Source organism: Argentina silus, assembly GCF_951799395.1.
Source record: "Argentina silus genome assembly, chromosome: 3".
Lineage (NCBI taxonomy): Eukaryota > Metazoa > Chordata > Actinopteri > Argentiniformes > Argentinidae > Argentina > Argentina silus.
Genome location: NC_139657.1, coordinates 5,374,418 through 5,392,064, shown reverse-complemented (window position 1 = coordinate 5,392,064; position 17,647 = coordinate 5,374,418). Strand labels below are relative to the sequence as shown.

The window sequence follows — 17,647 nt, the reverse complement described above, 5'->3', positions numbered from 1 at the left end:
GTGTGTTCTGTCACATAATTTATGCAGGCATGAAAGAGCTGTCAATGTCTAGTATTGATTCTACGCTTTGCATTTGTCTTCTGGAGTCTGCTATTGGTGTCTGTCAACATGAGGACCAAAGAGACGTCAATGGGTCAAGGAACCCATTATGAGGCTGACGTATCAGAAAAAATCAATCAGAAATGTTGTGTTTTCTCCCCTTTTTAAAATGACATCTACAACCCAATGTTGAGTTTCTTTCAATGGAAACATCATTAATTAGGGCTTAATTTGACCAAAACCAAATTAATGCAATTAAAATGCAATTAATTAATGATTAATCACAGCAAACCATGCGATTAACTCGATACATTTTTGTAATCGTTTGACAGGTCTACAGACACAACCAAGTAAACCAACTACCTTAACAGACTCAACTTACCAGACTCAGTCACAACGAGCTGCAGGGCTTATAAATACCTCTCAGCAACCACAGTGTATCCCCTCCAGATACCTTTATGTAAACATCATTACGTCCACGCTGGCCTGAGCTCATTTTTAGATATTTTATGTCCCATCCCCTCCCCCACATCTCCCTTCCCCCCACCACCCTTTTCAGCACACCAATCCATAAACACACTCAGGTTTGGGTATTGACTCCAGCTCCTTTTCCTGGTTTCACTACAATGGCCTTTGCACATAGACGTTGCTATGCAAGACGTGCATAGAGGCAATAGATGAACAGCAGTGTAGATGCAAGGTTGTGGTTTAATCTGACCAAAACAGATAAGTCTGGCCTCTTGGTCCAAAACACTTTACTTTCATGACAGAAACAGCAAGGGAAGAGTTAAATGCAGCTCTCAAGACAACTGGGGTTCAGTGGTATGTTTGTGTGGCGCATGTGACCTGCAATTAAAGGCATAGTATTGATTGATTCATCGCTGCATGTATTGCACGCAAAGATGGGCTCCGAGAATATTGTCAGTCTCTAAACGTATTCCTATGAAGGTAACATGTAAACGCAATATAGTATCTGTTATATACTCACTGAGCACTTTATTAGGAACACTATACAAATACTGGGTAGGGCCTCCCTTTGCTCTCAAAACAGCCTCAATTCTTTGTGGCATTGATTCCACAAGATGCTGTGGAAGATTCCTTTGGGATTCTGGTCCATGATGACATGATTGCATCACGCAATTCCTGCAGATTTTTCAGGTGCACTTTCAAGCTGTGAATCTCCCGTTCTACCACATCCCAAAGGTGTTCTATTGGATTCAGATCTGGTGACTGGGAAGGCCACTGAACTCATTGTCATGTTCATGAAACCAGTTTGAGACGACTTTTGCTTTGTGACATGGTGCATTGTCATTATCATTATCATGCTGGAAGTAGCCATTAGAGGATGGGTATATTGTGGCCATGAAGGGATGCACATGGTCAGCAACAATACTCAAATAGGCTGTGGCATTCAAGTGGCATTCAAGCGATGATTGATTGGTATTAACGGGCCCAAAGTGTGCCAAGAAAACATTCCCAACACCATTACACCACCTCTACCATGAGAAGGTGTACAGGTGTTCCTAATAAAGTGTTTGGTGAGTGTATGTTTGATAGTCTTCCTCACCACTCATGATTAGACTATTAATCCTCCAGTCACCACTAAGTGCATCATCTCAAAACTGGAGGACTAAGCCTACCACTTGTGGACATTGATGCTTTTGTCCAAACATTTCCAGACCTTGTGTGGGTCTACTTGTTTGTTGAACCCCCGGGCCTCAGGAACGGATTGTTAGGTGTTTACTGAAAATGGCAATTTGATAAAAACGAATAGAACTCTGACGGCAACCAGCTGTCTCTGTTGCTGTGGTAACCCGCCGTAAGAGTGGCGAAACGGTACAGGGTCAGGTTTCTGTGGTAACTGCTCACTACTGCTATTTTTGTCTTGTGAGCTCAGATGGTAAACAGAAACTGAGTAACCATGATATATTTTTTAATTAGGCAAATATTTGCAAATGGCTTATTACGTTTTTCTAGAACTCCTGAATAGAGCAGATGTGTGTGTTCACTGTGCTAATAAACCAATCAGCTTCGTCTCATAGGTGTCTTTTTTAATATAATTTTATATTAAAGCACTCACTGAGTCAGTGTTGCAATGATCTAAAACTTGAATTCCCAGTCAGTTCAGGTCCACATTGTGTACTCTTTAATGAACAAGAAATTACTTCTCCAGTAAGCCCTTGTCCCTGAAGTAAACGCTAATGTTGTGAGGCTATGCTATCCTCAAGGCTAAAGCAGTACTCTTGCCCTCAGGTGCCAGCATAGTGAGAGCTGGCTCTGAGGGGGTCAGTCTACACTACAGGATTAGAAAGTGAGCCGGCTCTCTCTTCAACGAGAACCCTGGTTGCTGTAACAGCTCATAGTGAGGCAGTTCAGCAGTAGGTATCTTTGCTGGGTTATTTTCACATGATCACCAGGACTTTAGCAAACGAAGGCAAGATATCTGGAAAGTGTCCTTGACTATATGACGTACAACTACTCCACCACTACTCCGCCATTTATGCTTTTCCGACAAGATAAAACACTGCACAGGGACAAACTGAGGCCTCTCCCTGTGAAACTCTTTGAATTTTAACATACTCGTGCTGGCGTTTACTGCTGTCCTTGATAATCTGAAGCACTTCATGGCCCAAATTAACAGAATTGAGACACTGTTTTAATGGCCAAAGACTTGGCAAGGCTCTAAGGAAGTGAGGTCATCATGTGGTAGTCATGGAAATAACGGCAGATTGTTGTTCTGTGTGTTAAACACACCAGCATTGAAGTGTAGGTAAGGTCGGTCGTTAGGTCAACATAGGAGCTCAATACAGGTTATTTTCTGGAGTTCAGGTACTGGACACCAAATCACAAATAATCAGATGTTTCTCACACTGCCACTGTTGAGTGATCTTGGATTTTACTTGGTTGGTTTGTATTGGGCAGGAATGGAGTTGTCCATTCAAGTCCTATTATCCATTCATCTTCCATTCAGGACTGTTTGAGCACCATTTTGGTTTAATACAGCTGATTAGCAAGGGGATAGCCTTTATACCCAGTGGTAAGCATGGGAAGGCTGCTAACATGCTGACCTGTAGCCATGCTAGTCCCACAGACCTACAGATCTGACAAATTGTGGCTTCAGTGATGTGCAGATGAGGTATCGAAGGAGGATCATTCTTCCTGGAAAACACCCTAAAGCATCATTATAATGTGTACTAGCCGTGTAGTTGTTGAAAAGGGCATTTGGGTTGCTTTCTAAAAGAACATTAATACAGTTCAGGATGTCCTCCCTTATGTCTTAAAATGTGAATACTGAATAGCCTACTTTCTGGGGGTTTTCTTTGTTGTTCAAGAAAGCACATTTATTCAGTCGAGAGATACCCAGAGGCCTGTTAATGCCATTGGTTCAGCGGATTCTTATTAAGAAAAGTCATCACATTTGTCATCGCCATGTTCATTCACTGAAGCCACTACTGTTACTACTGGGCCCTGAGTGTGCTGTTCTCAAGGTCCTATTAGGCTGTTGCAGCATCTCCACCTCCAGGTTGAGACACGTGGCACTAGATTTAAGACGTATTGCATTTGTGTGTCACTATCTACAGGACGTCTGTTTTTATAACAACTCGTCATGCAGTCCACTGTGCAGGGTCGCTGAGGGGTTGTCATGGTTACCTTTTTACGGTGAGGTTAAGGAGCAGTCTCGCCCCCTGATTACAATAGAGCGTTGTGATTGGTCGAGCTGATGATTACAGATCCCCCCCCCCCCCCCCCCCCACTCACTCTAATGTGTTTCCAGAGAAAGAGGGCAGACTAGTCCTGCATAACGATTGGGCTGGCCTGCTGTCACTCACGCAGAGCTGCCTATCAGAACTTCATATATTGGACGAGGGGGGCCTCAAGTAAATTGTTGGCTCTTAAAGAGATGGGTTTTTTACTGCCATGTGTACTGCTCTCTCGGCTAGGCTATATGGGGTTTGTGGTGGATCTCTGACTGTAAAAACGGATGTTAAAATGGAAGGTGAGTACTGTAGCCTCTGTGCCTCCACCATTTAGTCTTGACGCAGCATCTGTTGATGAGAGCTGAATTGCTTTCTATTTTGGGGTCAGCTAATGGCCTTTGTATTGTGTTCGGTTGGTAGACAAGTGCAGCTTCTGTGCATTTTTATTCATTGTCATGAACCCAACTGTTTGCTCTGCGTGGGTGAGAGCCTGTTGATATCAGCATGTAGCTCATACACGTAGTGGCTACAATAATTGTGTGTGTGTGTGTGTCTGTGTGTGTCTGTGTGTGTCTGTGTGTGTGTGTGTGTGTGTCTATCTGGGCTCATACATTAGAGCCTGCTGATACCTGTGTTTACAGAAAGGGCGCAGAGCTAGATTACGACCATCGCTCTTACAAGCAAATAGACGAGCTCCAGGTCATTGTGGCTGAAGACCATAAGGCCACTACTACTGGCCTTATCAATGAGCCTGACTCTGAGTCTGTAGGGAAAGCAAGGGGGACGCTCAGGGCCCTATTTGAATAACAGCACCATCTTATATAGGCGTGTGGGTGGGTCAGTGACGGATATCGAAAGAGCCATTATTGCTTTTACGTATGTTGTCATTTCATCTACCGTTTCCATCCCTGTCTTAATCACAGCCCTAAACCCACCTTGTTGGCTTTCTGGAGCTTATTTGCCGCCCCCTGCCAAGACTGATGTCGCCGCCCATTTCCTGTATCCCCAAAAGGTCACCAAGGTTGTTAAACACCAATGGGCTGTGCTGTGGCGCATCACTCAGAGCCAGCCACACGAGCCAAGCCAGGATGTGACTCTATCGTCCTAGCCACAAACATTTCAGGCATTACAACCCGAGCCAGAGTGACCGATATCCTGAGCTGAAAATGTATAGGATTCGACACAGTGCTCAAGCCTGTAGTTGGGTGTAATCTATAGTCTGTTTGCACAACCAAGGGTAGCCTACTTCTCCATGAGGGATTGGATGCCTGATTCTGGTAGGGAATCAAGGGTCGATGTTGTCCGTTGTCATTTCCTTTGTCTTTGCCATAAAAGATGGCCCTCATGCTTTGTCGCTTGTGTCTCAAGAAAAAACAATGGCTGGCTATTGTACCATTTAGTATTCAATAGTTTTAGTTTCATGCATTTCCGATGTATAACCAATATAACCTGTTATGCAGTAGGCTACATAGTATGTTGGTATTGGCTAACCATTTGAATAGCCCTATAGTACATGGTGATTGCTTTGCGATACAAATGTTGTTGAGAGTTCAGATGCACAAGATAAGGTGAACAGGAACTGACAGAGTGCTGGGGAAAAGTATTCACTCCCTTGCACAATTTTAAAATGTTGATACCTCAGAGCCTGAAATTGAAATACATTAAATTTTGGATTTAATTCCCCCACTGATCGACACAGCCTACTGTACACTTTAAAAGTGGAAGGAACATTAAAAAAAAATATTACAATAATTTATGACAAAGAATGCACCCCCTTGCTGTGGCTCTCCTAAGATTACTCGGTACAGGTTATTTTCTCAATTACTCAATAATTTAAGGGACTCGATTTTTCACTTTCAAACGCATGCCAAACTAAAACCCTTGACAGCAAAGTTTAACAATCTGTACAACTCTGCACAAGGACTGCTTCAAAAAATTCCAACTGAAAATTAAAAAAACACGTTTACTTAAATGACTTAAGAACTGTGCAGCTTCAAAGTTCGGTAACATGAATCTCCCTGGGTTTTTTTATGGAAACACTTTTCCCCAAAACTTTTTAACTTAAAAAATTAAGATTCAAATATGTCAGAAAGAGTGCTGTTAGCTGTCACATTTGAAAATGTCTCAGTCTTTTGGTTGTTGAGCTGCAGTAAGTGAAGTGGATTTACATCCGGTAACAGAATAACTGAACGGGTCCCCCACAGAATGCATGATTTATGGATTTGAATGTCATTCTATACATGAGGATGTAGCTAAAATAGGGGAACAAAGATATACAATAGACACTCTCATTAAGGTAATAATGTTTTCTTTCATCAACGTGTATATATGACATTAAAAAGGGAAATCAATACAAATTCACAAAACACAAGAAACATTAGAAAAATCGGCCTGTGAAACTCTTAATTTCGTGTGATTCAAATCAATGACATTTGGTGTTCACAATGTCTTTTTCTTCATTATATAAAAGCCTACACTGTTGCCACCAAAAAACAGGATTTGAAAAAAAATGAAATCCAAGGAGACGCCCACTCTGCTCCTTGTTTGCCTCAGAGAGCCTCTGCAAAATGAAAACATTTTGACTGTCTGCAGCAGGTGTGGGAAGGATCCTAAGAATGTGTCTTAGGGATGCCACACCATACCGTGTGCTATTTAACCATGAAGATAAATCCCTTGCTGTCTTTTTGGTAGAAGTGTGCGCTACATACATGTTGATTTGCTGGCCTTGCCTTCCCCACTGTACTCAACAACAATGTCTCCATTTGGAGCATGTGGTGAGGATGTTGATGGGGTGCTGGTGAGGATGTTGATGTGGAGGTTTATAACCACTACTGTATGATTTCCCACTGTCCCTGTGGAAGAACCCTTTTGGAACCCTTTTTAAGTTCCATGTAGAACCCTCTGTGAATATGGTTCTACATGGAACCCCAAAGCAATCTACTTAAAGGGTTCTCCCCACAGTGACAGCCAAAGAACCCTTTTAGGTTCTGTACTACATGTACAATTAGGGGAATGTAGCCAATTCAATTTAAGTAATTCAGTTACCGATATGATTTAGTCATTCTGTTACCGATTTGCTAAAATCGGAATATACATTTTATATAATATACATTTCCTAAAAATGGAATATAAGTTTTGAAATCAGTTGGTCTGTACTTGAACGTTAATGAGATGTTATGTTTTTTCTGGTCGAACACCTTTAAAGACTTTTTCTGGCAGATGTTTTGACCATATGTTTGACCAGAAGTCAAAGCCTTTGCTTATCCCTAGTCTTATGATGGAAGATGGTTGAAAATGTATTTCTCACTTTATTGCCCAAAAATATAAACCCTCAGCTTTCATTTGATGGCAAATTTGAACGTCCTGATGGGTCCTTTTACACGGAACTGCCAGTCCATCAGAGTGCAAGGACAATAATGCATGTGATTTCGGAAAGAATATATTTGTCTTTATAAGGGCCGTGATTTGAATACGAATCAATTACACACTGTGTTGATTAGGCTGTCATTACCAGTTCAGCACATTTCTCATTTTCCTCTTGATCCTGACAAACACCCCGGTGCCAGTGACGAGCGTAAACACAACGTGATGCAACCACCACTATTCTTCACACATGGTGTGAACATGGTGTGAAAACGGCAATGCCATGAGCTGGATTTGCACTAAACTTAGACTGAACAGATTCTCAGCCACTTTTCTGCTGCAACACTTGACACATCACTTGTCATTGTTGTTAAGCACCCTTATTGATTTGATTTTCATTAAGGGATTCCTTTTGGCCAACAGGTTACATAGACCAATTTCCTAGAGTGACTGGAATGATGTTCCCATCTACTGTGCTTTTCCCTCTCAGCTGTTCAACTTAGTAGATTTGTTTTAAGTCTCCCCGGGCCTCAGGGTAGCATTCCTGAGCAGTTTTACCCGGGAAAGACAAGGTTATATATATGAAAAATATATATATAATAGTTGAACTATTATGATTGCACTCAATGGACTCAATTCAATGTGATATATATATGTAATATATATATATATATATATATTTATTTTACTTTGAGAGTGTCCAGTAGGTTGTCTTTGCAGTGGAGGGCTGTAGTGTGGTGTGTGTGTGTGTGTGTGTGTGTGTGTGTTATCATTCCAATCAGAACAGCAGTCACCCGGCTGTCCCATCCCCACTAAAGGTCACATATCTATTTGTCTGCAGTGACATTTAGTTTTTTCTGAACATCTTTGACTAGGCCTGTTATATGGCAGGTTTATTCTCCTGACATTCTCTCTCTAGACATTGCGCCACCAAAGGTAGGCCTTAATTAGGCCGCTACACACCACCACTCCATTCTTACTGGTATGGATAAGATTAGTCCCCAAGTGTAGAAGTCATGAATGAATAGGAATGACTTGTTGCTGTTTCAATCATGATGCCGCTCAACAAAGGACTGTGACAATGCCTTAATTGCATCTAATGAATGGGTACAGTATGTGGTCAAAGCCGCCAGACCCAATCCTGTCTGCGTTTACAATGACTGAGCCTCAAGACTATTTTAGTACGCACGTAGTACTCTTCACCTTCTGCTTTTAGAACACTGACTCGAGGCCCATGGCCTTGAATAGCTCTAATAAATCAATCTAGTGATTTTCATTTGGAGGCCAGATGGATTGAATACTCAACATAGCGAGAGTGAGCCTCTCTGCTTACGGAGTGGCCCTGTGTTTATCCCAGGGCTTCACTTCCCACTGCCGCCTCAGACAGTATTGAGCCTGAAGAGCTGGAGGGAGAGAGCGGGAAAGGAAGACCAATTGGGGCGAAAGAGAAAAACAGAGTTTAGGCTAGCTGCACAATTCAACTCTTCTAGAATGAGCTTAGAAAGAGGGACCTATGATCAAGTCCCTCAATGTTGATTAGGTAGCTGGTATTTATATAATCAGCGATACTTTCTGAGTGTGTGTACCCTTTAGGCTACACGACATGTGAGCAAACCGCCCCCCCAGCAAAGTAAATAAAATAAAAAAATAAAAAAGCAAACTAAAGCAAAGACTTTAAATCCTTTGTCTTTCCATGATTTGTATCCATCGATTCCCGAATTGTTTTATACTTAGGCCTGTGTGCAGTGTGAGTCTATCTCTTACTGCATTGCAATCTTAGCTGATCTGACTGACACTGTGGCCTCTTCATAATTCCCTCCTCTCAGGAGAAGAGGGATCCCACTCCATAGGGATGAATGGCGCCCCAGCTGTCGGAGGAGTGGTAGCTGGCCGTGTGTGTGTGTGTTTGTGTGTGTGTGTGTGTGTGTGTGTGTGGTATGTCTGGTGAAAGAAGCCTGTCTGAGTGGTGTCTTTGTCCCAGCCTCTCTATCTCTGAGAGGGAGCATCCGAAGACCCTTGTGTTCCCTGCATGCCAGAAACACCCTCAGCCTCTCTGTTTCAGTCTCCTACTATTATAGGGGCGGGGGGGGGGGCAAGATACTGTATGTTGAACTAATGAAACATGGCTTCTATTGATTTCAATGGAATGTTTTGGTGTTTAGCCTACATCTCTGAATATTACTCAAGCGGAACGCCAAGAAAGAAAAAAAACCCTCAGGGGAAACGCAGAACTAAACTGTGCTCGAACTACAGTACCCACAATCCTCCCTGCAGGCCATAAACACCCACACCCCAGACAGCACCAGCTTCCTCATTATGAGATGATCTGGCAGTTGGGATTTGTCACTGCTGCATAGCAGGGGTTTAGCCTGGGCTGATCCCTCAAGTCAGTTAACTGTGGACTTAGCAGTGACGCCTCCTCCGTGTCTTGTCTGTCATTGCGAAAGCATCCTCTGGAGAATTTGGTAAAAACCTGATTCATGCTGGCTTGTGTATGTCTTGGGTATGGCTTGAGAATGTCAGCTTAGCCTGCATACTGTAATACTATCTGCTTTAATGACACTTTAATGACAGTGTCTTGTTGCTTGCTGTGATGTCAAGTCAACTGTGGTTGTTGTTATGTAAATCATAAAGTGTGTCTAATCTTTGTAGTGTTTCTTCCTCATGACATGTTTGAATCATGGTTATAATAGACTCTCTGACACAGAGAGAGATTCAAAGTAATATATACAGAACTGTGTGTGTGTACGTGCGTGAGTGTGTGTGTGTCACTCGATGTCCTAAAAAATCTTTTAACTGAAAATGAAGCCTACAGTAGGACTAATTATTGAAATGATTGATGCTAACTGTCCTAAATGTTGTTTCTTTCTGTCTCCACAGTAAGCATGTTTCTCAACACTCTGACCCCCAAATTCTACGTGGCTCTGACCGGGACATCCTCTTTGATATCGGGCCTCATACTTGTAAGTACCTCCACCATTTGTCCTCATTGTGAGGGAGAAAACTGCGCAACAATGGTCTTTTTTAAAATAGCTACAATAGCTTAGCGAATCTGTTCCTCCCAGTGGGTTGGACGATTTGGTAAGTTGCCTGGAAACCACCACGATAATCTCGCAGGCCTCCTCGACATTGTGTGTCTCATGAATAATTTCAGATTTCTTCATGTGCTTGGTTTTGTACGCATCATTTTGGGGTGTAGAATGGGATTCGATGTGCTTGGATTTGTACGCATCATTTTGGGGTGTAGAATGGGATTCGATGTGCTTGGTTTTGTATGCATCATTTTGGGGTGTAGAATGGGATTCGATGTGTTTGGTTTTGTTGAGATATTGGTATGTTCTGTCCCAGTCTGTGAAGAGGGTTAGCCCAAGATAATGAAGGTGTCAGTTCAGGTGTGTGTGTAGCACACTCACTGGAAGTGGACAATATACAGTAAGACAGTGCTGTCCTTACGCTGCATGTGTGTGTGCCTTGCAGAATTATGGGGAAGTGTGTGTGTGTGTGTCCTAATTTAATATAAAATATGCCATTTAACCGACGCTTTTATCCAAAGCGACTTACATTGCAGTGAGTGCATACATTTCAGTATATATGGTCCCAGCGGGAATCAAACCCGCAGCCTAAGCGTTGTTAGCGCCATGCTCGACCAACTGAGCCACAGAGGATGAATGTTATGAATGTGCACGTCAGTGATGAAACAGAGAGCCGGGCCTACATGTTGGACCTTGTCTTTATTGGGAAATGCTGAGAAGAATGTACACTATGTGTCTGTGGACAACAGTGCATGGATTCATACCAACATTTGTCTGCAGTCACATTTGGATCCCTAATTACATAATGCAATATGATGTCTCTGCTGTAGCCTTTTTTCACTTTACACTTTACTAGCAAAGTAAAGACGCTCCTTGCATATACATTGCCTTTAGATGTCATGAGATTTGCTGAGAAGCCAAGTAGTCATTTTAAGCAACACAAAATGCCACATTTTTTCTTATTCTGTTCCCCCCTGTAGATATTCGAGTGGTGGTACTTCAGGAAGTATGGCACCTCTTTCATTGAGCAGGTGTCAGTGAGCCACCTGCGCCCCCTGCTGGGCGGAGTGGACAACAGCTCCCCCAGTAACTCCAACACCAGTAACGGAGATGCTGACTCCAACCGACAGAGTGTGTCAGGTAAGAGAGGGAGCATTTTGTGAGCCTTTACTGCAGAGCTGCATTTAGGGTTGTAATAGTGTACATCACTCTGGCGTGACCCAGCTCTACAGCTTGATGATGTTAAATGGGGTGCTCTATTATTCATAACAATGATATACTAGACCCGAGCATTAACCTCTGCTAAATAGAGCTTTTTACTGTAGAGGGACCAGACCCGGCCTTTAACACAGCCTCATAGAGCATAGTACTGCATACCTAGCACCTTGTTTTCCACCTACACTAGAGCATTTACTGCTGCTAACTAGAGCTTCTGTAGGAGAGCCTTATTCTTCACCCCTATTAGAGCATACTAGAGCATTCACTACTGATAGATAAAGCATTTAGTACTGTAACCCTCACTAGAGCATTTACTACTGCTAACTAGAGCTCCGTTACCCCCCCCCCCCCCCCCCCCATACTAGAGCATTCACTACTGATAGATATATAAGTCTATCATATATATATATATATATATATATATAAGTATTTACCACTGTAACCCTTACTAGAGCATTTAAGCACTGACATCCTTATTGTTTGCCACACCAGTGAGAAATCCTTGCGTGTGGGGGTTTGTTTTCAGCCTCAACCCTTTGGATTAAACAGGATTATGAGAGCTGTGTTGAATCAACACAACGTTGATTTGAGAAATCCCTTCATAACTATTTGCTCCAGTAATCCCTTCCTCTGAGAGAAGAGAGGGAAATGTAATTATTTATTTTGGTATTTATCTATTCTTTATTTGCACAGGGCCATCCCATTGAGATTAACAATGTAGTGTAACTTGTTTCATGTCAGAAGCAAACTAACAAAGTAAGGGAGTTGTTGTTGAAGTGCGTCAAGTCTTATCCATCTTGGGGGGGTGTGGGGTGGATGGGTAGGTTGATAAACAGGCCAGAGTGTAGGGGACGCCATAACACACTTGATGCTCGTTTAATAGGACACTTAGGGCCCCAATTTTCCTCTCGCTATGCAACACTGTTTTGCAACATGTTTTAGCGTGCATGGCTGTTAAGTTGGTAATTTTGTTCAGTTTCAGTAAGAGGTGGAGGGCAGCTCTCAGGCAATGGGTGGGTGGTGATGACTGAATATGACATGAAGATATCCATTGTTCTTGCCAGTCAGGACTTCACTGCGAACGCTGGAAAGGATAATAAGTTGTAAGCAACAAATGTAACCACAAGTTGAAGTGTCTATGACATCATAATCTAAAGACTCAACAAGCCTCCAGCGGCGCCGCCAAAGGGTGTAATTAACCTGTCGCGGTTTGTCATGTTTTTTCTAATTTGCATCCGCTAAATAAATAGCCAATTATCCGTTATCTCTCGCAACCCCCCAGTCAAAACCATAATTACCTGCTACTGTAGTGCAGTCTTACAGCTGCCTACATGTTTTTATTTATATCATTTCATACCTTTTTGTTTGGCAATAGTGCCCAATATTAAACCCATAAAAAGAAAAACATCACAGGATCGTTGTGTCGCACATTGTTTGAGCCTGTTAAGACAGTGATGCGCAGGGAGCCAGTGATCAGTACAGTGTGGGCGCTCATGCAGCGTGGGGGTGGATTTACATTGGCTTATTGTGTTCAAGTTGATGTTATTTTCCCCTCCCAATATTACCATGAATGGAATACGTGGATTTAAGGGTGGCTCTAACAACCGTCTTCTTAGTTTGTGCATATGAAGGCCCTCCAAAACTTATTTTCTATGAAGTAGGTATGCATATTATTATTATCGTATAATCTACAGTATACAATGTTAAGATATTGTCATGTTTGATTTTATACCCTACAGTATCAAAGACATGCATGGTTTAAATAGTAATGGGCACAGACAACTGAGGTGATTGTTGTATGCAACATTGGTCATTCAATGTTTTAGGCTTACAGAATGTAGTAATGTGAGTATATGTAGTAATGTGAGTATATACACCAGGCGTACTTCCACATAGTTAGAGGATGTACTGGTGGTGTGAGGGATTATCTCCAACAGGCGACAACTGCTTTCCCGTTATGATCAAACACCAACCACCAAACACCTGTCTATTTTCGCCTGTTGGTAACTATTGAACGTGAATCGTCATTGGTGTTTTAAATTTGAACCGAAACGGTCTCTGCACATGGTTTTAGTGTTGCGCAGTGCTCTTTAGTGGATGCATATTTGGGCCCCAAGTAGTCTGCTTTGTTTCTGACCGACCGTTAAACCCCCGACACTCAAAAATGTTTCTTCTCATTCCCACAGAGTGTAAAGTGTGGCGAAATCCACTGAATTTATTTCGAGGGGCGGAGTATAATCGGTGAGTGACATGACCGCTGGCCACATAAGATGCTGCATCTGCTTTTGGGCTCAACTCTCCCCTTCCATCTCCCTCTGCCTCCTCATTTCTCCTCCCCCTTTTCCTCTCAATCTCTCCTGTTTTCCTTTTCACTTTCTCCTCTTTGAAGCCAGCCTCACCTCATATCCTCCCTTTCTTTTAGCTCCTCCTTTATTTTTTTACCTTTTCCCCTCAAATCTTCCATTTCTCCCTCCTGCTGCATCTCCCCCCCGTTTCCTCTCCTAACTTTATTTCCCTCTCTTATGTCTGTTCTCTTCTCCTCTCCCTTAATCCCTCTCTAACCCTTGCTGCGTTCCTCCCTCCTCTCTGTTATCTCTCTCCCTGCTACCTCTCCCTGGAGAGGGTAGTTCTAATGGCTGGGGCTGATGGGCTGTCCCGTAGTGTCAGTGGTAAATGCCTTAAAAACGGCCTTAGAGAATCGCTGCAACACCAGCAGGAGCCCTCAGTCCTGAGTGACATCAGTTCCCCTCAAACAGTATTTTCCGTCTCGTACATCGTCGACTCCTCTCTTCTGTCCCCCCCCCCTCTCTCTCTCTCTTTCTCTCTTCTTCCTCTCTCTCTCTTTCTCTCTGTCTTCCTCTCTCTCTCTTTCTCTCTGTCTTCCTCTCTCTCTTTCTCTCTGTCTTCCTCTCTCTCTTTCTCTCTGTCTTCCTCTCTCTCTCTTTCTCTCTGTCTTCCTCTTCCTCTTCCTCTCTCCCTGTCGACACTGGTGTTTCCCTGTTTCTCTCTGTCTTCATCTCTCTCGCTCTGTCCCTTTCCTCTCTTGTTTTCTAAGAACATGAAATAAGTGGTAAATAAAGTGATAAATTATTTATCATAACGTGTGTGTGTGTGTGTGTGTGTGTGTGTGTGTGTACCAGATATACGTGGGTGACGGGCCGAGAGCCACTCACGTACTACGACATGAATCTCTCGGCACAAGACCACCAGACTTTCTTCACATGTGACTCGGACCACCTCCGTCCGTCCGACGCCAGTAAGCACATGCACACACAGCACCGAGAAGCACACAAGACTATTTTTTTTCTTGCAATGTGATTCATGTCCACAGGTGCTATGGCGACCTCTCTGACCTCAGTAACATGTGATGTGTGTGTCTGTGTCGTCAGTAATGCAGAAGGCGTGGAGGGAGAGGAACCCACAGGCACGCATCTCTGCCGCACACGAAGCCCTGGAGCTGGAGGAGTGAGTAGTGTTGCTGTCTCAGAGCCGACGTGCTGCGCAGACCTCACATTCAAACCACACCGTAGACGCAACACTCCAGCCGGAGGAGAACACACTGTGAACATGCACAATTTGACATCTGGCTAATTTCTTTTCACGTGTAACATATCACTCTCACTTTTCTCGCATCCCATTTAACACGTTTCGCAGGCCTCTGACACACACTGTTGAACTTCCATTTCCTCCAAAGTAAATGACATCCTGTGTGTGTGTGTGTGTGTGTGTGTGTGTGTGTGTGTGTGTGTGTGTGTGTGTGTGCGTGTGCGTGTGCGTGTGTGTGTATGCACGCACACTCTCTCTCCTCTCAGCTGTGCGACGGCATACATCCTGTTGGCAGAGGAGGAGGCCACCACCATCGTGGAGGCAGAGAAGCTCTTCAAACAGGCCCTGAAGACCGGGGAGGGCTGCTACAGACGCAGCCAACAGCTCCAGCACCACGGAGCACAGTACGAAGCCCAGCACAGTGAGTGTTCTCTCTCTCACTCACACACACACACACACACACACACACACACACACACACACACACACACACACACACATGGACTCACTCTGTGAATCAAACACACAAAAAACACACGCATGCACACACACACATCCTCTCACAGTCACATAATATATGGCATGAACACCAACATAACAATGAATTTGAATGCATTTGCCTCTCCACACCTGTGTCCTAAGCCTATGGTAATTTAGGAAGTGTGTGTGTGTACGCTCCTGTCTGTGTGTACGCACCTGGGTGTGTGTGTGTGCTTGTGTGCGTGTGTGTGGGTGGGTGTGCTCCTCTGTGTGTGTGTGTGTGTGTGTGTGTGTGTGTGTGTGCTCCTTTGTGTGTGTGGGTGTGCTCCTGTGTGTGTGTGTGTGCGCGTGCTCCTTTGTTTGTGTGTGGGTGTGCTCCTGTGTGCTATTGACACCATGTTGCGTGCCTGTCTCCCAGGAAGGGACACCAACGTTCTGGTGTACATTAAGAGAAGACTGGCCATGTGCTCTAGAAAGCTGGGCCGGACAAGAGAGGCAGTCAAAATGATGAGAGACGTAAGTACAGTATATACCAGGCTGTCAGGAGGTTGCACACACACACGCATACACGCACACACGCACACACACACACAAATACATTTTTATCAGTCTGAGAGAGTGTTTTCTTCTGTCCAGGCTCTGTGACATTCTCTCATGACTACAGTTTTGCATGTGTACAAGGAGTGTGCCCCATCCTAGAACAGTGTGAGGTAGATGCAGGATATATATTCCATGACAACATGCACAGTAACCGTAATGCAAACAAAACAGAACTAAGTCACTCTGCTAGTTAGTTATGGAGAGGTTTTTATTTAACATAAGCCCATGTTGGGATTCCAACCTCACCAGAACTTTTTCGGCCCTGTTTGTCCCCCGTCTTTTATTTGTAATTGTATCATGTGCGAATTAACTCAACTGCTGTAGCTAGTTCAGATAGAACAGTAAAACGGGGGACAGACAGGGGAGAGTGTGTGTGTGTGTGTGTGGGTCTGGGGGGGGGGGGGGGGCTCTCTGGCCGCAAGTTGCCCTTAGGCACCGATCTAGGATCAGCTCAACCTCCCCAAACACCAACCAAAACCCTTGGGGGAAAAACTGACGTTAGATCAGTGCTTGGGGGCAACTTCATCCAGGTGGGGAGGGGTACTAATGTTACTGTTTATGTGAGATGCCTGTCCGGTATTACATGTAACAACAGTTGTATGTTTTCCAGTTAATGAAGGAGTTCCCTCTCCTCAGTATGTTCAATATCCATGAGAACCTGCTGGAGTCACTCCTCGAACTACAGAACTACGCAGACGTACAGGCAGTACTAGCCAAGTACGATGGTAAGTACACAGACAGACACGTACACACACACACACACACACACATCCTTAGGTCCACAGTAATGATATATATTAGGTAACATGAATAATAAATGTGAAATAGTTAGATCGTAAACTTGGTCAGTAAAATGACACTCTGTGGCAGTGTTATCGTGACACCTGTACACCCTCCAAAACCCTGAGGGTGCTCTTGAACACCCACCCTAATTCCCTCTAATCTCCCCTTACTGTAATGTCACCTTGTGCATCATTCCCCCCCCCCAACTACACACACACACACACACACACACACACACACACACACACACACACACACACACACAGACAGACAGACAGACACTACACTGTCTTAATGTCTGCTTTCTGTCTCCTCACAGATATTAGTTTACCCAAATCTGCAACGATATGCTACACAGCAGCCTTGCTGAAAGCCAGGGCGGTATCTGACAAGTGAGTATCTCTTTTCCCGCTGTTCCAACAGCACAAGTGGTTCACATACCTAGAGAAGTGTTTAACAGTTTGCCCGGTGGGTGTGTTTGTGCGACTGAAAGAATGGGGTTGAATGATGGGGTTTTTAAAATGGGTTTGGGGTAATTGTATTCTTAAACACCCCCTAGAGGATATCTGTTTCTGTGTATTGTGAAAAGTTACTGTGAATAAATTCTTTCTTGCACAGTAGCCCCATGCCTGCAGCTATACACTCAGGCTGGGCTTACACACACACACACACACACACACACACACGTACACACACTTTCACAAAGACAGAGACACACATCAACACTCTCTGACGCACACATACTGTCTAACACACACACTCTGTCTAACACACTCCCCTGTGGTGTCCAGGTTCTCTCCAGAGGCGGCGTCGAGGCGAGGGTTGAGTACAGCAGAGATGAATGCTGTAGAAGCCATACACAGAGCTGTGGAGTTCAACCCTCACGTC

At 43.8% G+C, this 17,647-nt stretch overlaps 1 protein-coding gene across 9 annotated transcripts in view; it reads left to right on the top strand.

The window, feature by feature from the left end:
- The window catches only part of LOC310802019 (suppressor of tumorigenicity 7 protein homolog), a gene marked incomplete at its 5' end in the record, with an annotated part of 40,242 nt that overhangs the window by 16,452 nt on the left and 6,143 nt on the right, over positions 1 to 17,647 (top strand). For 8 of the 9 annotated variants that reach the window (XM_083666259.1, XM_083666256.1, XM_083666255.1 and 5 more), the window contains 10 exons: positions 9,981 to 10,063; positions 11,113 to 11,272; positions 13,537 to 13,591; positions 14,491 to 14,606; positions 14,740 to 14,815; positions 15,163 to 15,317; positions 15,795 to 15,892; positions 16,587 to 16,701; positions 17,079 to 17,151; positions 17,551 to 17,647. The exon at positions 17,551 to 17,647 is cut by the window's right edge and continues 6 nt beyond it. In XM_083666259.1, the coding sequence (XP_083522385.1) occupies positions 9,981 to 10,063; positions 11,113 to 11,272; positions 13,537 to 13,591; positions 14,491 to 14,606; positions 14,740 to 14,815; positions 15,163 to 15,317; positions 15,795 to 15,892; positions 16,587 to 16,701; positions 17,079 to 17,151; positions 17,551 to 17,647 (1,028 nt within the window). Of the gene's footprint in view, positions 1 to 9,453; positions 9,566 to 9,980; positions 10,064 to 11,112; positions 11,273 to 13,536; positions 13,592 to 14,490; positions 14,607 to 14,739; positions 14,816 to 15,162; positions 15,318 to 15,794; positions 15,893 to 16,586; positions 16,702 to 17,078; positions 17,152 to 17,550 lie in introns of those variants that run through there. The other variant, XM_083666262.1, reaches the window with a different exon arrangement.